The sequence below is a fragment of the Triticum aestivum genome, chromosome 4D, assembly GCF_018294505.1.
Source record: "Triticum aestivum cultivar Chinese Spring chromosome 4D, IWGSC CS RefSeq v2.1, whole genome shotgun sequence".
Lineage (NCBI taxonomy): Eukaryota > Viridiplantae > Streptophyta > Magnoliopsida > Poales > Poaceae > Triticum > Triticum aestivum.
In genome coordinates this window covers 393,778,601-393,805,995 of record NC_057805.1, presented here as the reverse complement: position 1 = coordinate 393,805,995, position 27,395 = coordinate 393,778,601, and the positions used below count along the sequence as shown (strand labels likewise).

At 45.5% G+C, this 27,395-nt stretch overlaps 2 protein-coding genes across 3 annotated transcripts; both read right to left on the bottom strand.

Annotated features, from left to right (window-relative positions):
• Positions 1 to 359: 359 nt before the first annotated feature.
• On the bottom strand, positions 360 to 6,672 carry LOC123098131 (protein NRT1/ PTR FAMILY 8.3). 2 transcript variants are annotated; one of them, XM_044520027.1, is made up of 6 exons: positions 6,416 to 6,672; positions 3,308 to 3,407; positions 2,746 to 2,963; positions 2,226 to 2,280; positions 1,724 to 2,105; positions 360 to 1,329 (listed from the first exon to the last, which is right to left on the bottom strand). In XM_044520027.1, the coding sequence occupies exons 1-6, from the start codon at positions 6,479 to 6,481 to the stop codon at positions 507 to 509; spliced, it is 1,644 nt and encodes a 547-aa protein (XP_044375962.1). In that variant the 5' UTR covers positions 6,482 to 6,672; the 3' UTR covers positions 360 to 506. The 2 variants fall into 2 exon arrangements, with proteins under 2 accessions (XP_044375962.1, XP_044375961.1); XM_044520026.1 differs by having other exon boundaries at positions 1,724 to 2,280.
• Positions 6,673 to 26,402: 19,730 nt separating this feature from the next.
• LOC123100108 (secreted RxLR effector protein 161-like) lies at positions 26,403 to 27,101 on the bottom strand (the record flags this gene model as incomplete). Its single annotated transcript, XM_044522087.1, has 1 exon — positions 26,403 to 27,101. A coding segment is annotated over exon 1 (633 nt), but the record flags the coding sequence as incomplete, so codon positions are not given.
• Positions 27,102 to 27,395: the final 294 nt, after the last annotated feature.

Genomic DNA, 27,395 nt, shown 5'->3' with positions numbered 1-27,395 from the left:
TTTTCACAAAAAATTGCTGACGCATGACTCTAATACCTACACACCATACCTTTTTTTGGATTCGTTTGGAAAGAGTTTTAACTTAGTTTTGAAGTTTGTAAAATATAAGGGAGCATGTGCTCCTCGGAGCACACTTCTAACTTAAAAAAAAAAACTCAAGACACCTGGGTGCACTGTAGTGCTACCCACCATAGCATGTTTGCAATCACTTTCCAGATAGTTATTCTGCCGCTGGAAAGCACGCAGATCCCTGACATCTGAGGCCAGAAACTGAAATGATTGACACAGCAGGCGTGTTGGTTAAAGCTACATGGTTATAAGCTTCATTAACAAGGGGAAAAGGCACACTATTCCCACTCTCCAAGTAAACAAATGTATACAACTATCAAAGGATACAAGACTGTACATTACAGAAGACTATACATTGTAGCCTGTACATTGTTAGCTTGTTCATGAGAGAAATATCCACACAACTTTCTGTACAATACAAGGCAAAGGCGGAAACATCAAAGTACAGAAGCTTTCTTGCACTTGTACTGCTGTGCAAAATAAACAAAAGCGAGAAAATTCAGGGAGCTGAGGCCAGCAATGAGCCAGAAGAAGCGGTCAAGGTGGCCTTCATTCAGGTTGTCAGGAATCCACCCCATCTGCTCCCCACGCGTCGTAAGATACGACACCAGGGTCAGTATGAACGAGCTAAGATAGCTTCCAAGCGACACGGTGACAAGGGCGAAAGCCGAGCACAGGCTTCTCATGGAATCCGGAGACTGGTTGTAGAAGAACTCAGCCTGCCCGATGGACGTGAACACCTCACCGACCCCGATCAGCAGGTACTGAGGCGCCTGCCAGAGAATGCTCATGGAAACAGGCACCTTCTGATGGACCAGGCCCTCGGATCTTGCGCTCTCCAGGCGCTTGATCTCGACCAATGCTGCGACTGCCACTGCGATGGTGGACACAAAAAGACCGATCCCCATGCGCTGGAGCTCCGAGAAGCCCCTCTCCTTACCAGTCAATCTCCTGGCTATCGGCACGATGAATCTCTCATAGATAGGGACCCAAACGACGATGCTGATTACGTCCAAGGACGACAGGGTGGCTGGTGGGATCTTGAAAGATCCAACTTGGTTGTTGAGTGCCATCCCTTGCTCTATGAACATTGATGAATTCTGAGCGCAGACAGTGAAGAACACGATGCCCGTTGCCCAGATTGGAAACATCCTCATTAATATTTTGAGCTCTTCAATCTGTGTAACAGTGCAAAGCCTCCAAGGATTATGAATATCGCCACATTCACTCCGCAAAATGACTGCTGATTTGTCAAGGAAACTGTAGAGAAAAAATATGCATCGGGTCAGTGGGTATGCAAATCTTATGCTACTTACATCTTGTGCAAGGTTTACCTGTTACAGTTCTGAAAAGGGATTGCTGTGTCCAGGAAGCCTGAAGACACAAGCTTTGCAAGCATGTGAATGTCAGACCAAAAGAGTAGCATACTTTGCAAATCCGTGTCAGCTTTGTTAAATTGTAAACTATTTTCTTTTAGTTCTTGAACTTTAAAAATATGTTTTTATTTCTTCCAGAACAGCAATCTGAACTCCACCAAATTAATTAATTAATACCAACATGGAACAGCATGTGAACGGTTTTGCAACTAATTAATTTGGCAAGGTAAAAGCATCTTATACAGCAAATGATTCCTGATGATAACCAAGAAAAGTACCTGAATTCACTGCTGTGCTCCAGTTTGCGGCTCCCCTCGATAGCTGATCTCTTACCATGACACTCATAGAGAAGAGAACTATCAACTGGCAAGTCCACATTTCGCTTGTAAATGGCTGCAACAACTACCTGGCATGCTCTTGTAAGAGGGCTTCCTCCAGGTATCTGAAATCTGTATACCTCTGAGCCTAGAAAAAAGCTTCCAATAGCCAGGGCAATGAAAAAGGTAGGGATTGCAAATCCAATACCATATCCATATTTTTCTTGTACCCAAATAAGAACAGTGCCAGAGATCAATGAACCGATATTTATGGAGAAATAGAACCAATTGAAGAAAGCGCCTTTCTTTGTTCGCTCAATTGGATCGGTATCATCAAATTGGTCTGCACCGAAGGACGAAACACATGGCTTAATACCTCCAGCCCCTAAAGCAATCATGTATAATCCAACAAAGTATATCAAATACTGGTGTAAGGCTGGTTTTGGACAAAAAGACCCAATACATTGAGGGGGCTGGAGATAAGGAACCGATGCTGAAAGCGTCAATGCTGACATCCCCTTCAATCAAAATGCACATTGAGTCATTAGCACAATATATCAGCAGAAATAAGCACGTACTGGGACATCAGATGCACAACTAAGACAAGTAAGTTTGCAAACATATGTGAAACATGCTAGTTATGTATCATGTTAAAAAATATATCTGAACTCATTATTATGCAGTGTCCATAATCTTTGTTATGAAATAAGCTATATATGCATGTTCGATAAAATAAGCTATATATGGGTGTTCGAGAAAAAGATAAGCTCTACATGTCCAAATTCAACCTGTCTATGTCATCCATTAAGAAATACCAACGAAAATAACACCATGACATGATTATTTGGCACCAAATAAGTTAACATGTGCAAAGTACTTAACACTATTACAAAGCCCATTCAACTGAACTAATGAGAAAAAGAGTTCTTGTCCCCCAGTAAGAAATTTTGAGGTACATTTGGATGTGGTTAGTCGAAACTTACAAGAAAGTAAATAGTTGAGAAAACAGCAATAGTCCGATACTTTCCCCAGTAAGAATCTGCTAAGGTTGCTCCAATAAGTGGTGTGAGATAACAAGTTCCTTGCCAGGTTGTGAAGTTTCTAGCTGCAGACACATTGCCTTCATGCAGTCTAGTTGAAAGATAAGTGACCAAACTTTTGGAAATCCCATAGTAGGCTAAGCGTTCGCACACTTCAGTCCCTGCCATGTAATAAATAAACAAATGTCATGTGAATTTAACATTACATACAATCATACAAGTACAAAGGCTTTTCTTTCTTGTGTTTAGGGATAAAAGATTATCGTGAAACATAGACTCAACTATCGAAAAAAATATCATCAAAGATAGTCTCTTAAGCTGGCAAATGCTTACATAAACTTTAATGAAAATATTTCCAATTCAATGAATTGCAAGATTAAAATTTTGCAAGTCAACTGAGAAAATATTTTCTTAAAGATGGTCTCACAGGATCTTAATGATTTTGTCCCTAACAAACATGAGGGTTACATTGTTCCTTAATGGAGATTTCTTGATGAATTATTACCAAGAATCAATGAGCATGCTCTCCAGTTTCCTGTATTGTGCTTTAAAATAGGGTGACCTCTGAAATCAACTGAGCCATCGCCTGTGTATTCATCAAAGTTCTGTGAATAAAATAAACTTGTTAATGGTTGATCTACAGATTATTTGACAAGTGGAAGCTTTTCATAGCTCCATCCAAGTCAGCAGAAAATGGAAGCATGAAAAAACTGTTGCATGAAACGAAAGAACACATACATTGGCAGAGGTTGTGAGCCTGTGCCAGCGTGATAAATGTGAACAGTTGTATTTTTTAAAGGATCTGCCTCACTGAATATTTAAAATTAATACTCCTAGTTGACCCCACAGAAAAAATAAATCCAAGATAGATCACTACAATTAATTGCAGAAAATGTGATCCAGCATTCTCATAGTGATCAACTATGTAAAGCAGGCTTCCTAAAACTAGTACAGCAGATGATGCCTGATCTTTCTCAGAATCAATATGCGATGATGCCCTTGGCAGGTGTCCATATGATCATCATACATTGTTCAGACACATTTACTTATCAACAAAATATCATCATGTGCTTTATTTATTGATCCTTATCAAATTACTGATTAGTAATTGTACTAGAAGTAGAACTAACGCACACAGAATAAGAAGAAAATTTGTCTTTATTTTCATACGGACAGATTTCTTCCCAGATTAGCCTCAGAAGGACAGCATGAAAATAAGCAAGAAGGCTATTTTTTTTCGAGAAGGAGCAATACCCCCGGCCTCTGCATCTCTTGATGCACACAGCCATCTTATTAAAAATCCAGGTTCAAAACAAAGTCTTAAACAGAGCAAGAAGGCTAATGGGATACCATTACCACCTTCCTGGTGAAGTACCTAAGGACCCCCAGCGACAGTTCGCAACTTACCCAGCGAGCCTTCTAGGCAGCTGGTGGATCGGATTGCTGGCCGCCTACCATACTGGAAAGGGGGCATGATGACTGGTTCTGGTCAAATCGGTGCTGATGGCTATGCACTTTGCTAGCTTATGGTGCTCGGACTCTACAAGAAGGTACCCCTAGTTTCCATGGAACACCTCTTTGCTGGACTATCCCTTCTTCTGACCCTGGAGGAACAAGGTGCTCTCATGGATCTGATCGACTATGTGCCCTCCTGCCGTTGGAGACACGTTCATCGGCTCGTGCTACTCGGCCCCGGGAGGCAAGGTTGTGTATCTGAGCGGGAGTGTGTCATGATCTTGTCTGAATTATCTGAAGATTATCGACACTTACACTGTTGCTGGGTTCCTGAGGACGTGGCTGACACTCATCTCTCATCGGACGGCCCTGATGTCAAGATACTGGTTCGCTGATGCAATCTGGAATCAGACGCCTCTCAGACTGTCGTGCGTCACTGTTCAACTTCCAGCAACAACTCTTCCTTTTTCTGTTTGCATTTCACGTGCTCCCTCAGTGTAATGGTATGTTACTGTAATTACTTAAGTCCCCCATTTCCCTTTCATTTTGGTATGTTACTGTAATTGGGTTGTAATCTATCCGCCAGTAGCGTGCTACAGTGTGCTACTCTCCCTTTGATGGTATAAACCCTAGCAAATTGAGCAAAAATCTCTCTGAATCCCTGAATATTTAGCGCTAATTAAGTTCAGTTAGTTCATAGTCAGTTCCTGACAGAGTGACTAGACCCCAAGAATCAGTACTGGAGGAGCGTAGCTCTTAAGGTTCCATCTATCAGTGCATTGATGCGCAAAGCTTTTGTGTTGCTCAAAAAGAAAAGAGGAAAACATTGTGAGTTCAGAATAAATGTAGATTCAAACATGCAAAAAAGAGCTCCCAACATGCTTGATATTTTAGGAGCCTGTATGTATGCACAAGGCATATATATCCTTGAGAAAACATATGCACGAAGTGGGAAAAAAACTCTGAGATGCTCAGACTAAAGAGTTATCCATCTGGAAAATTCCAGCCATGGAGCAAATTTTCAACTTCATAAATGTTATGGAGTACATTATTTTCCAAAATGAATGGTCAGTCTAGAGTTGAACATTTCACAGGGCTTTTCCTGGTTGTTTTGGAGTACTAAAAGAATATATTTTCCAAGAACACAAATTACAAGGTAGTTTTGGAGTCATGACATGTTTCAATGGATTGGAAATGGATCCGTTAGTTCAGATATGACAACTGGACAGACAGATAGTGTACATCTGATTGACACTTTACAGTGTTTTTTTATGGATAACACAGTATAGCATCCAAATTTGACAATCATTTTGGATAAAACAGTAATCCGATATCCATTTTTCACCCTAGATGCATATAACTCCAACCTTTACAGTGTTCTACTTTTATGACGTGGCAATCTGGAATAGCCCATTGATCAATATTTGAGGTTTCTTTCCACGGATAAGTTCATTGAAAAGACAGTAATCCATAATAAAACGTTCACAATCTCAACCTTCTAGTCAAAGACGTTTATCCCATTCCATTCCATCGCTTTCAACCAAACAATCAAAGAACGTACCAGTGAAATTAACGAACCAACCTCACAAGCAAGACAACATCAGCGAAGTTCACACCGAAAAGCAAATATTAATTTTAGGAAAAACAATTCATTCAATTTCGATTTTAAGTCATTTCTACAAGTCCATGATTCTGCAGCCCTCAAAAGAATTGCATGCTCCTATCCTCCAATATAATCCATATAATACATCAAATTACGAGATATTGTATCATAAATTCGATTAAAAAGGGGGTATACCGCAATCCTAAAGGGGTAGGAGTCCTCATGTGGGCCTCATTTGTCAGCCGCCACTAGTCCTCTACAGAATTTCCCCTTCGTTTTTATTTCTTGCTACGATTTTGCATTAAATCAATCAAAGAAGTGCACGTCAATCCACTCGAGCTGCAAATCGAAGTATGTTTCCTCTCCTTTTTTCTAGCGATTGCATCCAATTAAAGCAATCCAATCGATAAGAATACGCAACCAAAACAAGAAACTAAAGGGGGTTAGAGAAGAGTCCAAACTCCAAACCCTACTCGGGATTCTTGAATCTTGATGGAACAGACAAGCAGAACCATTCGAAATTTCATGGAGGTGGGGATGAGAAGGCGGGAGTACCTCCGGCGGCGTCGCGCGCGCTAGCAGGATCCGTTCCTCCTCCTCTTCCCCCAGCGGCGAACCCATGAATGCGGCCTGGGGAGCTCCGAGGGCTGTTCCCCTTCAAAGAAAACTCTGAACGTTCGATGAACGGTGAGTTGACTCCTGCTTATTTGGAGACGAGTGCAACCGCCACCTCTATTCAATTGCCGAAGCCAGAGACAGGGACGACGGCGAAGCAACAAAGCTTATCTCTGCTGCTGCCTCCGGCGGACCCGCGATTAGTCTTCATTTTTATTGGCGATATTGCATCCATGCCCTCTTAAACATGTGTAATTGCAAAGCATTCTTTTTCTGTAATAAGGGTGCAAAACACGGATGTGGAGTATTTGCTAGCAGTTCTGGAACATCGATTTTATTTTCCACGATGAATTTTATTTCGAGCTGAAATTTTGCAGGCATACAAAAAATTTGTAAAAAGTTTGTTGGGTAACGTTGCATGGAAAACAAAAAAATTCTACGCACACGCAATGATCTATCCATGAAGATGTATAGCAACGAGAGGGAGAGTGTGTCTACGTACCGTCGTAGACCGTAAGCGGAAGCGTTTCTCAACGCAGTTGATGTAGTCGAACTTCTTCGCGCTTCAACCGATCACGTACCGAACGCACGACACCTCCGCGTTCTGCACACGTTCAGCTCGGTGACGTCCCTCGCCTTCTTGATCCAGCAAGACGTCGAGGTAGTAGATGAGTTCCATCAGCACGACGACGTGGTGACGGTGATGGTGAAGTGATCCTCGCAGGGCTTCGCCTAAGCACTACGAAAATATGACCGAAGGTGTAAACGGGAGGGGGGTGGCACACAGCTAGGCCATTGTCTGGTGTGTGCTAGCCCCCCCCCCCACCCCCACCCCCCCCCCACACACACACATATATATAGGTGGGAGAGGGGAGGGAGCAGCCAGGAGGGCTCCCCAAGTAGGCCGAATCCTACTTGGGGTCCTCCCGAAGTGGCGCCCCCCTTTCCTTAATTGTCGGAGAAGAAAGGAAAGGGGGGAAGAGAGAAGGAAGGGGAGGCCGAATCCTCCCCCTTTCCTCCCCACTTGGCCGGCTGCCATGGGGGGCGCGCCAGCCCCTTGTGGGTTGGGGTGCTCCCCTCTTGTGGCCCAATAGGCCCAATACACTCCCGGTGGTGACCGGTACCCCCTCTGGTACTTCGATGACTATCTGGTTTTCTCCGAAACACTTCTGGTGTCCGAATACCATCGTCCTATATATCAATCTTTACCTCTCGATCATTTCGAGACTCCTCGTCATGTTCGTGATCTCACCCGGGACTCCGAATAACATTCGGTCACCAAAACACATAACTCATATAATACAATATCGTCATCAAACGTTAAGCGTGCAGACCCTACGGGTTCGAGAACTATGTAGACATGACCGAGACACCTCTCCGGTCAATAACCAATAGCATAACCTGGATGCCCATATTGGCTCCTACATATTCTACGAAGATCTTTATTGGTCAAATCGTTATGACAACATACGTTATTCCCTTTGTCTATCGGTATGTTACTTGTCCGAGATTCGATCGTCGGTATCTTCATACCTAGTTCAATCTCGTTACCGGCAAGTCTCTTTACTCGTTCCGTAATACATCACCTCGTGACTAACTCCTTAGTCGCTTGCTTGCAAGTTTATGATGTGTATTACCGAGAGGGCTCAGAGATACCTCTCCGATACTCAGAGTGACAAATCTTAATCTCAATCTATGCCAACTCAACAAACACCTTTGGAGATACCTGTAGAGCATCTTTATAATCACCCAGTTACGTTGTGACGTTTGATAGCACACAAGGCATTCCTCTGGTATACAGGAGTTGCATAATCTCATAGTCGAAAGAATATGTATTTGACATGAAGAAAGCAATAGCAATAAAACTCAACGATCATAATGTTAAGCTAACGGATGGGTCTTGTCCATTACATCATTCTCCTAATGATGTGATCCCATTATCAAATGACAACTCATATCCATGGTCAGGAAATCTTAACCATCTTTGATCAACGAGCTAGTCAAGTAGAGGCTCACTAGGGACACGGTGTTTGTTTATATATTCACACATGTATTTAGGTTTCCGATCAATACAATTCTAGCATGAATAATAAACATTTACCATGAATAAGAAAATATAAAATAACAACTTTATTATTGCCTCTAGGGCATATTTCCTCAGTCTCCCACTTGCACTAGAGTCAATAATCTAGTTCACATCGCCATGTGATTAACACCTATAGTTCACATCGCCATGTGACCAACACCCAAAGAGTTTACTAGAGTCAATAATCTAGTTCACATCGCCATGTGATTAACACCCAAAGAGTACCAAGGTGTGATCATGTTTTGCTTGTGAGAGAAGTTTAGTCAACAGGTCTGCCACATTCAGATCCGTATGTATCTTACATTCTTAAGAAGTTGATCCCCACTAGGAGCAATTCTCTCTACATGCACACTATCCACATCAACATGATGCCACATCAGCATTCTCTCAACATGCAGCCTCCACCTCAGCAGAAAATAATCACCAAATCGCTTCCAATCTGAGTGGGTCATCATAATTGTTTTAGGCGTTTATTCAATCTAGCCTAGCCAACTGCACCCATCTGATCTCTTCCCATCCTTGTATTTCCTCTCTTCTGCTGCACGCGGCTGATCCCATGGTCACCGAAAAGAGCGGCCCCTTCCTCTTCTGCGCCCCATAACTGACGGGTCAATCAAGGGAGAGACCCATCAAAGGTTGCCAGCGTATAAATCTAGAGTACAGAATGGCTGTCTTACTCCCTCGATTTAGCTGAGCCCATCGACCTCCTTTCCCCTATGTACAGTCCAATGTGACGGTCGAGACCCCATCTCACTCCCCTCCGGTAGGACCGCTGACTTGGCCCCCCTCTGCAATTCCCCGGGGTTCGCTCGGGGTATGTTCCCCCTCTCGGTGTGGTTCCTGAGTCCGTGGCTTGAAGGTCCTCCTGAGTTGTCGGTCCGTATTCATGGGCCTCCTCGCGTGCTTCAGACAGGGCGGCGGCCGCCGCTATGATGGAGCAAGAGGTGCGGCCTCGGCCGGGGCCGGTGCGGCAGCGGCGCTCAGGGAAGAACCTGCGGGTGCCTTCTTTGGAGGACCTTTCACATATGCTGGCGATGACAAGGCTGCAAGCCATCACCTGGACGAGCTCAAGTCCGTCACAAATCCACCTCCAACTTCCTCGGTGAGGTTGGCTTCGGCCCCATCGACATGGTATCCATCGACTGCGGCCTCTGCCCCGGCCTCGCCAGTAGCAGATCGCGTCGGCTTCGACAACAACGACATCCAGTGGCACCACCAGTTGCAGGTATGTCGCCGTTATTCGGTGCCATTGAGAGTCCAGTCATTAACCACAGATTGTTGGTTGATTCATTGATCTGTGATGACTGGTTGATTTTTGGTTTGGTCGAACAGGCGGAGGTGATGTATATGCGAATACTCAGCCACCTGCACCTGCCGTAATGGTAGCCATTCTCCAGCTAAGCTCCTGCATATTAGTAAGAATTCATGTTCCTGTGTATCCTGCATGGGCTTGCGTCAAGGGTCGCGAACTTCCTGAGTACGTCGACAGGTTATGTACTGTGTTCTTCGGGATTTTTCGGTCTTAAGTATTTTGTTCTCATGAAAAAGATCATACTAACTGTACATAACCGATCGAATCAGCCCTCGCTTGCCTTCCGTTCCAGCCGTAACCCATTGACTGATGAGCCAAAAATAATCCTACTGCAGTGCATGCGTCCTACACCAGTTTTTCATCTCCCCCACTTAGCTTTTCATTATGGCTTTTAATAAACACAAGTGCATATAGGAATCCAAGTAAATAGCAACGACAATTATTAACAAGTTACATATCTTTTCCCTTCGTCTCCCTTCTACCTTGATCAAAAACAGTTCTACACCACAAGTAAATCCCTCTATTGGAACTGCTCTACTGGTCCATTGTTTTAGCTTCAGGTTCATTATCTCTTTAAACTGAGCCACGAGAAGGAGCCACCAAGGCTGGTGTACATTGCCCTGGCTACGAGGAAGCGGTCAGTTTTCCACGTACACACTTATTTGACTACAATTTCAAACTGAATTTGTTTTTGCAAGAATTTGTAACTGTAGGACGCACATTCATCTTCCACCAACGTGCATGACGAATTTGCAGGCTAGCATTGTTACATACCCAGACAGGATAACTACGCTTTTGCGGACCTATATATACTTCTCACATGTTGTTTCAGGCAGACATGGTTAGAGATCCATCAAAAAATAAACTCTACCATTTTTGTTCTACACATGTTCCCTATGAAATGGCTTTTCGTTGTACATGGCTTGGAATTTTTTTTATTTCCTAACTGTTTGATCATATGTATGTTTATGGCACATGTAGTTCTTTGTACACAAGCATAAGCTGCAGATATGGTTGATGGAAGTATGAGGTATGTTCTCCACATTTTCGAAGATAGAAACTTTCTATGGGCATAGCTGGAGTGATGTCTTTTTTATTTACAATACATACACCGTTGAATGATGACTTATGGTTGTATGCCCTTTGTATATTTGGTGCATTTACCTACGATTAGTAATGAGATTATGTATTCCTAAATTATTCTTGAATATACCTTTGCAGGCTATGCATTATGATCCAAACGGGAGATTTGACAAAACCTGATATTTTTAAACAAAGAGGTTTCTTCATTGGTTGTGAAAATTACAATATTTAACACATGTTTTCTTAGTTGTGTCTTCAACCAACCAATGTATCATCAAACAGTCTCTATTCCAAAAACTAACACACTTTCCCATGAAAAAATAACAATTGTGCTGGATGGACAACAATGGACGTAGGCTGGCATCCTCCTGTTCGTGTGTGTCAAATATCTTCAGAATTGTAAGCATGTTTAATCCCAGTCTGCTATTTATTAGGTCGCCAGTCATTGGTACATATTTTGCTAATCGATTCGGACAAAGTCCACTTTTGCTTGAGTTTATACTGTGAGAAGTTATGAAGCCAAACAAGTTGTTATTCTTAATCAATGGGAATTGAAAATCTACTCCCATAACTCAAAGGAAAAAAAGTATAATAAGTCTCTCTTAGTATCAAGGCACTGTGATACACTACTTTAGTGAAATTCACAAATATTCCTATTGATACTCAAACATTGGTCATACAATAGGATCAAATGTTGATATCTATACTCTGGCCATACATCCATAAGACACAATCTACTACCAGTGGAGAAACCGTTCTCTTTGTTGTTACATTGTTCACCTTAGAATTTAAAGTGCTAATTTCCGGTTCTATTAAGTTTTCTATGCTACTTCTATTGTTAGCAAAGAGATCCCGCAGCAACGCGCGGGGTATCATCTAGTTTTGCAAATTTCTATGTCTACAATGCTCTTTATGGAGCCACTCTAGCTAATTGCTCCCACGTTCAATACATATCCAGATTGAGACTTTGAGTCATCTGGTTTGGTGTTAAAGCTTGCACCGATGTAACCCTTTACGACGAACTCTTTATCACCTCCATAATCGAGAAACATTTCCTTAGTCCTTTTCAGGTACCTAAGGATAATTTTGACCACTGTCTAGTGGTCCATTCCTGGATCACTATTGTACCCCCTTGCCAGACTCATGGCAAGGTATACAGCAGGTCTAGTACACAGCATGGCATACTTTATAGAACCTATGGCTGAGGCATAGGGAATGACTTTCATTCTCTCTCTATCTTCTGTCGTGGTCGGGCTTTGAGTCTTACTCAACTTCACACCCTGTAACACAGGTAAGAACCCTTTCTTTGACTGATCCATTTTTGAACTTCTTCAAAACTTTATCAAGGTATGTGCTTTTGTGAAAGTCTATTAAGCGTCTTGATCTATCCCTATAGATCTTGATGCCCAATATATAAGTAGCTTCACCGAGGTCTTTCTTATTCAAGTATCCTTTTATGCTATCCAGAAATTCTATATCATTTCCAATCAATAATATGTCATCCACATATAATATCAGAAATGCTACAGAGTTCCCACTCACTTTCTTGTAAATACAGGCTTCACCGTAAGTCTGTATAAAACCATATGCTTTGATCACCTCATCAAAGCGTATATTCCAACTCCGAGATGCTTGCACCAGTTCATAGATGGATCGCTGGAGCTTGCACACTTTGTTAGCACCTTTAGGATCGACAAAACCTTCTGGTTGCATCATATACAACGCTTCTATAAGAAATCCATTAAGGAATGCAATTTTGACATCCATTTGCCAGATTTCATAATTATAAAATACGATAATTGCTAACATGATTCGGACAGACTTAAGCATCGCTATGGGTGAGAAGGTCTCATTGTAGTCAATCCCTAGAACTTGTCGAAAACCTTTCGCGACAAGTCAAGCTTTATAGATGGTGACATTACCATCATTGTCTGTCTTCTTCTTGAAGATCCATTTATTCTCAATGGCTTGCCGATCATCGGGCAAGTCCACCAAAGTCCACACTTTGTTCTCATACATGGATCCTATCTCAGATTTCATGGCCTCAAGCCATTTATCGGAATCTGGGATCATCATAGATTCTTCATAGTTTGTAGGTTCGCCATGGTCTAGTAAGATGACTTCCAGGACAGGATTACCGTACCACTCTGGTGCGGAACATGCTCTGTTCGACCTACAAGGTCCAGTAGTAACTTGATCTGAAGTTTCATGATCATCATCATTAGCTTGCTCTATATTTGGTGTAGGCATCATGGGAATGGATTTCTCTGATGTGCTACTTTCCAAATTGAGAGAAGGTACAATTACCTCATCAAGTTCTACTTTCCTCTCACTCACTTCTTTTGAGAGAAACTCTTTCTCTAGAAATGTTCCATTCTTGGCAACAAAGATCTTGCCTTCGGGTCTGTGGTAGAAGGTGTATCCAATTGTTTCCTTAGGGTATCCTATGAATATGCATTTCTCCGATTTGGGTTCGAGCTTATCAGGCTGAAGCCTTTTGACGTAAGTGTCACAACCTCAAACTTTAAGAAATGACATCTTAGGTTTCTTGCCAAACCATAGTTCATATGGTATCGTCTCAATTGATTTAGACGGTGCCCTATTTAACGTGAATGCAACTGTCTCTAATGCATAACCCCAAAATGATAGTGGTAAATCGGTAAGAGACATCATAGAACACACCATATCTAATAAAGTACGGTTACAACGTTCGGAAACACCATTACGATGTGGTGTTCCAGGTGGCGTGAGTTGTGAAACAATTCCACATTGTTTTAAATGAAGGCTAAACTCGTAAGTCAAATATTCGCCTCGGTGATCAGATCGTAGAATCTTTATTTTCTTGTTACGATGATTCTCCACTTCACTGTGAAATTCTTTGAACTTTTCAAATTTTTTAGACAAGTGTCGCAACCTCAAACTTTAAGAAATGACATCTTAGGTTTCTTGCCAAACCATAGTTCATACGGTATCGTCTCAACTGATTTAGACGGTGCCCTATTTAACGTGAATGCAACTGTCTCTAATGCATAACCCCAAAATGATAGTGGTAAATTGGTAAGAGACATCATAGAACACACCATATCTAATAAAGTACGGTTACAACATTCGGAAACACCATTACGATGTGGTGTTCCAGGTGGCGTGAGTTGTGAAACAATTCCACATTGTTTTAAATGAAGGCTAAACTCATAAGTCAAATATTCGCCTCGGTGATCAGATCGTAGAATCTTTATTTTCTTGTTACGATGATTCTCCACTTCACTCTGAAATTCTTTGAACTTTCCAAATTTTTTAGACTTGTGTTTCATCAAGTAGATATACCCATACCTACTCAAATCATCTATGAAGGTCAGAAAATAACGATACCTGCCATATGCTTCAACACTCATCAGACCGCATACATCTGTATGTATTATTTCCAATAAGTCATTAGCTCGCTCCATTGTTCCGAAGAACGGAGTTTTAGTCATCTTGCAATGAGGCATGGTTCACAAGTATCAAATGATTCATAATCAAGTGATTCCAAAAGTCCATCCGCATGGAGTCTCTTCATGCGCTTTACACCAGTATGACCTAAACGGAAGTGCCACAAATATGTTGCACTATCATCTTTTGGCATCAATATTATGAATATTTTTATCACTACGATCAAGATTCAATAAACCATTTACATTGGGTGTATGACCATAGAAGGTTTCATTCATGTAAACAGAACAACAATTATTCTCTGTCTTAAATGAATAATCGTATTGTAGTAAACATGATCAAATCATATTCATGCTCAACACAAACACCAAATAACATTTATTTAGGTTCAACATTAATCCCGAAGGTAGAGGGAGTGTGCGATGGTGATCGTGTCAACCTTGGAATTACTTCCAACACACATCGTCACCTCACCCTTAACTAGTCTCTGTTTATTCTGCAACTCCTATTTCGAGTTACTAATTTTAGCAACTGAACCAGTATCAAATACCCAGGGGCTACTACGAATACTAGTAAGGTACACATCAATAACATGTATATCAAATATACCTTTTTCACTTTGCCATCCTTATTATCCGCCAAGTGGGCCAGTTCCGCTTCTAGTGACCATTCCCTTTACAGTAGAAGCACTTAGTTTCAGGCTTAGGTCCAACTTTGGGCTTCTTCATGGGAGTGAAAACTTGCTTGCCATTCTTCTCGAAGTTCCCTTTCTTTCCCTTGCCCTTTTCTTGAAACTAGTGGTCTTGTTAACCATCAACACTTGATGCTCTTTCTTGATTTCTACATTCGCTGATTTCTGCATCGCGAAGAGCTCGGGAATCGTCTTCGTCATCCCTTGCATATTGTAGTTCATCACAAAGTTCTAGTAGCTTGGTGATAGTGACTAGAGAACTCTGTCAATCACTATCTTATCTGGAAGATTAACTCCCACTTGATTCAAGCGATTGTAGTACCCAGATGTTCTGAGCACATGCTCATTGGCTGAGCTATTCTACTCCATCTTGTAGGCAAAGTACTTGTCAGAGGTCTCATAGACTCTCGACACGGGCATGAGTCTGAAATACCCTTTTCAACTCTTGGAACATCTCATATGCTCTGTGGCATTCAAAACTTTTTTGAAGTCCCGGTTCTAAGTCGTAAAGCATGGCGCACTAAACTATCAAGTAGTCATCATATCGAGCTTGCCAAATGTTCATAATGTCTGCATCTGCTCCTGCAACAGATCTGCACCTAGCGGTGCATCAAGGACATAATTCTTCTGTGCAGCAATGAGGATAATCCTCAGATCATGGACCCAGTCCGCATCATTGCTACTATCATCTTTCAACTTAGTTTTCTCTAGGAACATATCAAAAAAATAAGGGAGCTACATCGCGAGCTATTGATCTACAACATAGATTTGCAAATACTATCATGACTAAGTTCATGATAAATTAAGTTCAATTAATCAAATTACTAATGAACTCCCACTTAAATAGACATCCCTCAGGTCATCTAAGTGATACGTGATTCAAATCTACTAACCCATGTCCGATCATCACGTGAGATGGGGTAGTCATCATTGGTGAACATCTCTATGTTGATCATATCTATTATATGATTCACGTTCGACCTTTTGGTCTCCAGTGTTCTGAGACCATGTCTCTACATGCTAGGCTTGTCAAGTTTAACCCAAGTATTATGCATGTGTAAAACTGTCTTACACCCATTGTATGTGAACGTAGAGTCTATCACACCTGATCATCACGTGGTGTGTCGGAACGACGAACTGTAGCAACGGTGCATACTCAGGGAGAACACTTTTAACTTGAAATGAAGTGAAGGGATCATCTTATAATGCTACCGCCGTTCTAAGGAAAATAATATGCATAAAAGATAAACATCACATGCAATCAAAATATGTGAGATGATATGGCCATCATCTTGTTCTTTTGATCTCTATCTCCAAAGCATCGTCATGATCTCCATCGTCACCGGTTCGACACCTTGATCTCCATCGATGCGTCGTGGTCGTCTCACCAACTATTGCTTCTACAACTATCACTAATGCATAGTGATAAAGTAAAGCAATTACATGGCGTTTGCATTTCATACAATAAAGAGACAACCATAAGGCTCCTGCCGGTTGCCGATAAATTTTACAAAACATGATCATCTCATACAATAACGTATATCACATCATGTCTTGACCATATCACATCACAACATGCCCTGCAAAAACAAGTTAGACGTCCTCTACTTTGTTGTTGCAAGTTTTATGTGGCTGCTACGGGCTTCTAGCAAGAACAGTTCTTACCTACGCATCAAACCACAACGATGTTTCATTGATACATCTCCGTCGTATCTACTTTTCGTAATGCTTTTCCTCTTGTTTTGGACTCTAATTTGCATGATTTGAATGAAACTAACCCGGACTGAAGCTGTTTTCAGCAGAACTACCATGGTGTTGTTTTTGTGCAGATATAAAAGTTCTAGAATTGGAACGAAACTTTACGAGGAATTTTTATACAAATAAAGATAATTTCTGGAGCCAAGAACCACCGGAGGGGGGCACTTGAGTGGGCACAACCCACCAGGGCGCGCCCACCCCTCCAGGCACGCCCAGGTGGGTTGTCCCCACCTGGTGGCCCCGCTGACCCTGAAACCAACGCTATAAAATCCTATTTTCAGAGAAAAATAAGGGAGGAAGAATTATCGCGTTTCACTAGACGGAGTTGCCGCCACCTCATGTTCGTCATCGGGAGGCTAGATCTGGAGTCCGTTTGGGGCTCCGGAGAGGGGAATCTTCGGTCTTCGTCATCACCAACCCTCCTCCATCGCCAATTCCATGATGCTTCCCACAAGGATGTTGGGGAACGTAGTATTTCAAAAAAATTGCCTACGATCACGCAAGATCTATCTAGGAGAAGCATAGCAACAAGTGGGGAGAGTGTGTCCACATACCCTCATAGACCGAAAGCAGAAGCGTTTAGTAACGCGGTTGATGTAGTCGAACATCTTCGCGATCCAACCGATCAAGTACCGAACGCACGACACCTCCGCGATCTGCACACGTTCAGCTCGGTGACGTCCCTCGAACTCTTGATCCAGCTGAGGCCGAGGGAGAGTTCCGTCAGCACGATGGCGTGGTGATGGTGATGATGAAGTTATCGGTGCAGGGCTTCGCCTAAGCACTATGACGATATGACCGAGGTGTAAAACTGTAGAGGGGGCACCTCACACGGCTAGAGATCAACTTGTGTGTCTATGGGGTGCTCCCTCCCCCGTATATAAAGGAGGGGAGGAGGAGGCCGGCCGGCCACAAGGGGCGCGCCAAGGGGGGAGGAATCCTACTCCTAGTAGGAGTAGGTTTCCCCCTTTCCTAGTCCAACTAGGAGGAGAAGGAAGGAGAGGGAAAGAGGGGCTGCGCCCCCTCCCCTTGTCCTATTCGGACTCCCTTTGGGGGGGGGCCACCTCATGGCTGCTGCCCTCTCTCTCCCCTAAGGCCCACTAAGGGCCCATAACTTCTCGGGGGGGGGGGTCCGGTAACCCTCCGGCACTTTGGTTTTATCCGAAACTTTCCGGAACACTTCTGGTGTCCGAACAACATGGTCCAACATATCAATGTTTATGTCTCGACCATTTCGAGACTCCTCGTCATGTCTGTGATCTCATCCGGGACTCCGAACAACCTTCGGTACATCAAATCACATAAACTCATAATACTGATCGTCATCGAACGTTAAGCGTGCGGACCCTATGGTTTCGAGAACTATGTAGACATGACCGAGACTCATCTCCGGTCAATAACCAATAGCGGAACCTGGATGCTCATATTGGCTCCCACATATTCTATGAAGATCTTTATCGGTCAAACCGCATTACAACATATGTTGTTCCCTTTGTCATCGGTATGTTACTTGCTCGAGATTCGATCGCTGGTATCCTCATACCTAGTTCAATCTCGTTACCGGCAAGTCTCTTTACTCGTTCCGTAGTGCATCATCCCATAACTAACTCATTAGTCACATTGCTTGCAAGGCTTATAGTGATGTGCATTACCAAGAGGGCCTAGAGATACCTCTCCGATACATGGAGTGACAAATCCTAATCTTGATCTGTGCCAACCCAACAAACACCTTCTGAGACACCTGTAGAGCATCTTTATAATCACCCAGTTACGTTGTGACGTTTGATAGCACACAAGGTGTTCCTCCAGTATTCGGGAGTTGCATAATCTCATAGTCAGAGGAACATGTATAAGTCATGAAGAAAGCAATAGCAATAAAACTTAGAGCATCTCCAGCCGCGCCCCCAACAAGGTCCCCCAGGCGACTTTTCGGCCGTCGGCGCTGAAAAATCAGCCCAGTCGCGCCCCCAAGGGCCCATTTTTCGCCGGCTCGGGCCGAAATTGGCGTCGGCAGACCCAACCCGAACCCGACGTGTTGGGGGGCGCTCGGGGGCGCCGGGCGAATCGTTTTTGGCGCGAAAGAGCCGCGGGCCCTCCTTGCCAGCGACTCGTCTCTCTTCTAGCTGCTTCGTCGTCCTCATCGCCTCGTTTCCCATGGTGAATCAATGCCAAAGCTGCCGCGCCGGTCAGCCTCCTCCATTGATGCCTCACGGGCAGCGCAGTGAAGACCGGACGACGCTCGTCCCCTCGCCCGCCACGCGTGCACGCGGCGGCCACGCGTACGCGCAGCGCCTCCGCCTATATAAGCCGACCCCAGCGCGCCGGTGACACGCACAGAGTCTCCATCGCTGACGCGCCATTTCTCCCCCTTCTTCCCTCTCCTCTCGTCGTCTCCAGTTCAAAGTATGGCCGAGCGCTTCCCAGGCGACGGCGCGGCGGCGAACGCCTTCGGCCACCGCCACCTTCACGAGGATGAAGCTCGGCTCCTCTTCGAGGCCGAGTACCCGGTCCCGCCGGACATGCGGGTGCCCGGGGTGTGGAGAATCAGCGCCGGCGGGGTCCCGGTGCCACCACCGCCCACCGGGGCGGCGCGGCGTGCGGAGATCGCGCGTATCCGCGCCTCCCTGCCGCAGGCGGCAAGGGAAGGGCCACGGTACGTCCCCGACAGCCCGCTCTGGGAGCCATACTTCCGCCGCCGCCACGCCGAGCAGCTCGAGGCCACCATCGGCGTCGTGCCCTCCGGAAGGCTCAACTTCGAGGGGCGGCACCGATGGTGGGGCATGCCCGGCCGCACGCCGGAGGCCGTCCTCGAGTACATCGAGGGTGGCAACACGCCGAGGCTGGAGTACCCCGCTCCCCCGTTCTTCTCTCGCCGACGTGGGAGCTCGTGGACGCCAAGGCGCATGGACCCCGGGGCGTCCTCCTCCTCGTCCGGCTCTCCCTGCCTCTGCCCCGTCAAGCCGGAGCCCCAGGACACGTCTGTCAGCCGGCGCACCCGCAGCTCCGGCATCCGCATCGGCGACTCTACCCCCGCCTCTGGCCGCCTCGTCCTTGTCGCGCCCAAGCCGAAGCCCGGCCTCCCCGCGGAGTACGAGGAGATAGCCCGGCGCGGCTTCTTCGACGAGGACGCCCTACAGTGGGCGCGGGATGACTACCTCCGCGACGAGATGGTCCGGCAGCGCCGGGCCCTGGAGGAGATAGCCGCCCGCAAACATGGGCGCGAGGACGAGCACGACATCGTGATCCTCGACAGCGACGACGACGAGGACGCCCCCGGGCCGTCCAACCCGCAGCGCCAACCGGGGGAGGGTTGCAGCAGGGACGGCGGCAGCGGCGGAGGCGACGAGGTAGACGACGATGACGGCGGCGACTACACGCGGTTCTACAACGTCCTCGGCATGTAGAACTGCAAGGGCGGCGGGCGGCAAGGAGCGGCGAGGGAGACGGCGAGGAGCAGCCTAGTAGCGTTTTTTCTTTTTTGTAAAATATTTTAAATATGAACGAACTTGCCGAAGTTTGGTTGAATTTGCGCCGTGTTTGTGCCGGAATTTAAATTTTCAAAAAACCGTGGGCACCGCGACTGGGGGGCATCACGCCCCCAGCACGCGGTTAGCGCCGGTGCACCCCCAGGGGCGATTTTTAGCGCCTCCTGGGGGCCAACTTTATTATTACCTCTAGGGCATATTTCCTTCAGTCTCCCACTTGCACTAGAGTCAATAATCTAGTTCACATCGCCATGTGATTTAACACCAATAGTTCACATCACCATGTGATTAACACCCATAGTTCACATTAAGGTGTGATAATGTTTTGCTTGTGAGATAAGTTTTAGTCTACGGGTCTGCCACATTCAGATCCGTATGTATTTTGCAAATTTCTATGTCTACAATGCTCTGCAAGGAGCTACTCTAGCTATTTGCTCCCACATTCAATATGTATCTAGATCGAGACTCAGAGTCATCCAGATCAGTGTCAAAGCTTGCATCGATGTAACTCTTTACGATGAACTCTTTATCACCTCCATAATCAAGAAATATTTCCTTGGTCCTCTAAGGATAATTTTGACCAATGTCTAGTGATCTACTCCTAGATCACTATTGTACTCCCTTGCCAAACTCAGGGCAAGGTATACAATAGGTCTGGTACATAGCATGGCATACTTTATAGAACCTATGGCTGAGGCATAGGGAATGACTTTCATTCTCTCTCTATCTTCTGTCGTGGTCGGGCTTTGAGTATTACTCAACTTCACACCTTGCAACACAGGCAAGAACTCCTTATTTGACTGTTCCACTTTGAACTACTTCAAAAACTTGTCAAGGTATGTACTCATTGAAAAAACTTATCAAGCGTCTTGATCTATCTCTATAGATCTTGATGCACAATATGTAAGCAGCTTCACCGAGGTCTTTCTTTCAAAAACTCCTTTCAAACACTCCTTTATGCTTTCTAGAAAATTCTACATCATTTCCGATCAACAATATGTCATTCACATATACTTATATTAAGGCTGTAGTGCTCCCACTCACTTTTTGTAAATACAAGCTCCACCGCAAGTCTGTATAAAACTATATGCTTTGATCAACTCATCAAAGTGTATATTCCAACTCTGAGATGCTTGCACTAGTCCATAGATGGATCGCTGGAGCTTTGCACACTTTGTTAGCACCTTTAGGATTGACAAAACCTTCTGGTTGCATCATATATAACTCTTCTTTAAGAAATCCATTAAGGAATGCAGGTTTGACATCCATTTGCCAAATTTCATAAAATGTGGCAATTGCTAACATGATTCGGACAGACTTTTAAGCATCGATACAAGTGAGAAAATCTCATTGTAGTCAACCCCTTGAACTTGTCGAAAACATTTTTGCGAAAATTCAAGCTTTGTAGATAGTAACACTACTGAAAGGATCGATACGGTCGACTAGAGGGGGGGTGAATAGGAGACTACAAATTTTACTCTTTCTTGTCAAGTTTAAGGCTTAGCGGATAAAAAGGGTTCACTAGATGTGCAACTAGGTGAACACAACCTATATGACAAGCAAGCTCTAAGCTAAGTATGCTAGGCAACAAACTAATTAGCAAGCCAACAAGCATACAAGGCTAAGTAAAGTGCGGGAAAGGATTAACCACAAGTGAGACGAGGACGCGGATTTTATCCCGAAGTTCACTCTTCCTTGGGGAAGAGCTACTCTCCGTTTGGAGCGGTGCCCGAGCCAAAGCTTGCGGAACGCCACCGAAGGCTCACCGTAATCTCCTTCGAGTCACCCCCAACGGATGAGCCTCGAATCACTCGGGGTTGGTCTTGAAGGCGACCACCACACCTTTACAAACTTCTCCGGAGCACACCACAAGCAAGGAAGCTTCCGGAGGAACCTCTAACCGCCTAGGAGCCCAAGCTCCAAGAGTAACAAGTCATGGTGGATGAATGTTGCGGGGAATGCGATTTGGTTTGGTCAAAGTGTAGATCGGGTCTTGCTCTCCCAATCCCCAAAGTTTCAACAAGATTGGGTGGAGGGATTGAGAGTAGTGAGCAAAATGGGGTGTAGCAATGGAGGAGCTCAACAAGACATTAGGGTTGAAGGATGGAGGAGGAAGAAGGGGGCTTTTATAGTGTTCTTGGCCGGGAGGGGATTTCTGCCCGTTGGACCCCGTGCGCACAGGCCAAGTCAGCCCCGTGCGCACGGGGTGTCCAGTGAGATGCGAGGTACCCCGTGCGCACGGGCCAAGTCAGCCCCGTGCGCACGGGGTGTCCAGTGAGTTTCGAGGTACCCCGTGCGCACGGGCCAAGTCAGCCCCGTGCGCACGGGGTGTCCAGAAATATTCTGACTACCCCGTGCGCACGGGGGTCAGAGACCCCGTGCACACGGGGTGTCCAGAAGATTTCTGATGAAACATCACAGGACACCACGGCAAAGCACACAACAAGTGGAATATCTGAGGAGGTGTAGGAGGGCTGGTGTATCTGTCTTGGAGGCATTCCCACACGACACTAATTCCACGAAGACCCCTCTTGATAGTGCGGTTTTACCTACGACTCAAATCGAACCAAAACGAAAAACCTTCGAGTCGCCGGTAACCACGCCTTTGATCTTTTTGGACTGGGTGGTCGCACACCTCCATCAATGGACACCTTGGAACCAACGTCCTGAGATAAACTTTAGCAACCAACATTAGTTCCACTAACCACATTGTCATCACACCAAAATATAATCTAAGTGATACTTGCACTTTCAATCTCCCCCTTTTTGGTGCATTGATGACAACATGGTTAGGACATGGCATATAGGATACAACTTAAGTAAGCAGCCATGCGACAATAGTTGATCAAAGGAGCTCCCCCTATATATGTGCAAGAAAAAAATGCTTGATTATGCATCAAGCACACACATATGAGGCTCCCCCTAGATCCCCATTGTCAAGGCATGTGATCAACATAATAAAACCCAACACGGTGCCTAGATCACATGCAAGTGTGGTGAGCAGAAAACGTGAGACTAACATATAGAAGCTTGATCATACTCCACAAGATACATCAACATAAGCATAGATAAATTCCATAAAGTAGATAGTCTCTCACATAGACTAGGTAGCTCACGACCACACCGCGAAAGCAAGTAAATAAGAGTATCTCAAGCCAAATAAACACAACCAAAACAAACGAGACACGAAGAAACGAGGCCTTGAGATCTCACCCAACTGAAACCAACTGCAAACGCCCCTAATAGAACACTTCTCCCCCTTTGTCATCAAGACAACAAAAAGGGAAAAGGCGATGCTAACGAGACTCTAGACAAGAGGAGGTGCGCTCGAAGCATCATCATCATCATCAAAGTGCCATCCCCCCAAGGGAAAAGAACGAGCTGTGGCCACACTGTCGATGTCCTCGGACCCTGGACCAACCTCCTCACCAGCTGCAGCACGCTCAGCCTTCTCCTGACGCCTCACCAGCTTGCCCTTGTTGATCTCCTTGACCTGACGGCGCTGAATGGACTGACACATTTTGAACATGTTGCTCACGGTCTTCAGAAGAGACTTCTTCTCCTCTCTGGTGAAACTGGCATCAGTAGCAACCTGCTTCCCTTTGCTACGCGGAATCCGCACATAGGATGAACATCCCTCAGTGTAGGTAGCACGATCCTCAGGCCTGGGGTTGCGCCCCTTCTTGGGAGGCACATATGGTGGAGGAGCAGCCGGAAGCCAGTTGGAATCACGCTTCGGAAAGGAGGTGCGGTACTTGGCAATGTACCTGGCGGGACAGACGGACTCAATCAAAGCTTGGATGAACGGAGCATAGATGCATGACTTGTTCTCCTGAACACACTGCCTGATCTCAAAGAACATGAAGTCCAGAACATCCACTTTCTTCTTGTTATGAAGGTAGACAAAGATATCCAACATGGAGCTCCTCAGATTGTGAGAGTCCCCGGTCTTAGGATTAAGCGTGTACCTAAGAATGTGACGCATAGTATCATAGGTTGGCTTCAAATGTTTGATAGAACCGGTGGTGAAGGCCTTGTCTGGCTTGTAAGCAAAAGCAATCTCATCCTTGTCTCTACCTGTCTCACGAACACGGCCATACTCAGGATGCTCCTCAGCAAAGAACCGATACGGAATGATGTCAGAGAACTTGGCCATGGAGGCCTCACACTCATATGTGCCAGACATCCAAGTCATAGTGCGAGCCTCATCACTGTGGAAGTATACGGTGGCAAAGAACTGCATCACAAGATCTTCACTGAACGGATGGTGGAAGGCGACGAACGGGATCAAGCCAAGCCTCCCAAGAGCACTATACACACCGGGATAGGTATGATCATTGTCCCGAAGAGCCTCCACATTGATTTGCTTGTGGGGGGCAAACTTGTTTTTCTTGGTCATGATCAGCTCAGAGAACACCCGGTGTTGAAAATCATTCTTGAATCTTGGGTCAACCCCTGCATCAGTGTTTGGCACATAGGGGAAATCCTGCCTGCAAGCCCAAAGCTCTGGCTTGGTCCACTTAGAGAGAGGTAGATTCTTGACATTCCGACCTCCTGGGAGCACATGTTCCTCTCCTTCCTCCTCATCAACATCATCAGCAGAATCATCCTCATCTTCTATCTCTGCATCTGCGGGGTTCTCATAGTGAGCATCTTCCTGCGAATCATACTCCTCTTCTGAATCCTCGGAGGCTTCAATCACTGGCTGCTTGGAGGCGGTACGGCGAACACGGCCCATCTCAGAGCCCTGACCACTTCCTTCGGACGGCTGACGAGAAGCCAAAGAGAATTCCCTGGAACCTGCCTTGGTGCGCTTGCGACGGAGCTCGGACCTCTTGTCAGCAGAGTCTGAAACACAACAGCAACAAAACACAACAAACACGAGAGACACAAATAAGTACAAGTGCTCGAGAAGCTGGCGAGGAATGGAAGATAGAGAAGAAACAGGACTGGCACCACTGTGTACCCCGTGCACACGGGGGTCTGACCACCGTGGACACGGGGGTCCCGTGCGCACGGTACAAGGCCCGTGGACACGGGGGCCCCGTGCGCACGGTACAAGGCCCGTGGACACGGGGTTCGCCCAGCGGCAACCACTTCCAGTTCGAGATCCGGGAGTGAGTGCGGCAGGGAGAACTGCCACAGTAATGCCCATCCGCCCCTAGTCTACCACAAGGGAACGACTGGCCTAGACTAGTAGAGGAAACCCTAGACTAAAACGGATCCAAAGGAGGAAAAAGAAGAACAAGGGGAGGGGGATACCAGAGGAGGACCCCATCCCGGAAGATCTCCACGGAGCAGCGAAGTCCCACGGCGCACGGAGGAGCACCGGCGACAAGGAGGCGACGGCGGCGGCCTGGAGGCGATCTGGGGCGTGGAGGGGGCGACTGGGTGGGAAAGAACCCAAACCCCCCACGTCCCACCTCTTCAGGGCCAGAAACCGCAGACCCCGTGTGCACGGGCTAAAGGCCCCGTACGCACGGGGGCCCGTGCGCACGGTACAAGGGCCGTGGGCACGGGGTCCCCGTGCGCACGGTACAAGGGCCGTGGGCACGGGGTATCCAGAGGATTTTGACAGGAAGAAGCTTGTTGGGTTATGGCTGAATGCAAATTCTTACCAAGACCCTAAAGAGCATTCCCGCCTCACTTCTGAACACGTCGCAGAAGAAATCCAACACTACTAGAAAGGAGTATGTGTAGCACTTGCACTGGAAGAGACTCGAGAAAACACACACTCACGGAAACACGAACACAAGGACAAGAAGAACCACACAAACAAAAGACAAAAACGATCCAACCTCCAACGGAGGGCGGTGGCCGAAGCCACCATGTTTGAGTTTGTTTGGTATGGCACCGCGAAGATATGAACCTTGGGTCCAAGACCAATACTCATCTTTGAAGCACAAATGCCATCTTCAAATGGCTAATGTGAAAGATTTTGATCAATTTATGCACTAGTAGGATAAGATAGCTCATTAGTTGAGCTAGCTCCCCCTACTTAGGTGCCTACATCTAAAACAAGATACTAGTAGAGTATGTGTGTGTATGCAAGAACCTCAATCCAAGTTACTTATATCCACGATATTCAGCTCATGCCTTAACTCGCGGAATCTTGCTTCATCAAGTGGCTTGGTAAAAATGTCGGCAAGTTGCTTCTCGGTGTTGACATGGAATAAATCAATGTCTCCCTTGGCCACATGATCTCGAATGAAGTGATGACGAATCTCGATATGTTTGGTTCGGCTATGTTGCACTGGATTGTCGGCGATCTTGATTGCACTTTCATTGTCACAAAATAGAGGCACTTTGTCACATTTGACACCATAATCCATCAAAGTTTGCCTCATCCATAATAATTGTGCACAACAACTTCCTGCAGCAATGTACTCGGCCTCGGCGGTTGAAAGGGACACACAATTCTGCTTCTTTGAAGACCAACTTACCAATGACCTCCCTAGGAATTGACAAGACCCGGAAGTGGACTTGCGGTCTACCTTGTCTCCGGCCCAATCCGAATCCGAATATCCTAATAACTTGAAAGTTGCTCCTTTGGGGTACCAAAGGCCCAAGTTTGGGGTATGAACCAAATATCGAAGGATTCTTTTCACTGCCGAAAAATGGCTCTCCTTGGGAGCGGATTGAAATCTTGCACACATACACACACTCAACATAATATCCGGCCTAGATGCACAAAGGTAAAGCAAAGAACCGATCATAGAGCGATATACCTTTTGATCCACATCTTTACCATTGGGATCAAGATTAAGTTGGCCATTTGTGGGCATGGGCGTCTTCATGGGCTTGACATCTTGCATTTTGAACCTCTTGAGCATGTCTTGAATATAAAGTGCTTGGTTGATGAAGGTTCCTCCTCTCAATTGCTTCACTTGAAATCCGAGGAAAAACTTCAACTCTCCCATCATGCTCATAGCAAATTCCTTGGTCATAAGATTCTCAAACTCAACGTTAATAGCATGGTTAGTGGAACCAAAAATAATATCATCAACATATATTTGGCACACAAACAATTCTCCTTTTACCCTCTTCGTGAAGAGAGTGGAATCTATTAACCCGAT

Excerpts from the sequence above, each read along its gene's own strand:
- LOC123098131 (XM_044520026.1), bottom strand. The coding sequence starts at position 6,481 with ATGGGTTCGCCGCTGGGGGAAGAGGAGGAGGAACGGATCCTGCTAGCG. Across the intron at positions 2,281-2,745 it reads TCTCAACTATTTACTTTCTT|GGGATGTCAGCATTGACGCT; the intron begins GTAAGTTTCGAC and ends TTTTGATTGAAG. Across the intron at positions 1,330-1,723 it reads GAGCACAGCAGTGAATTCAG|TTTCCTTGACAAATCAGCAG; the intron begins GTACTTTTCTTG and ends TTTTCTCTACAG.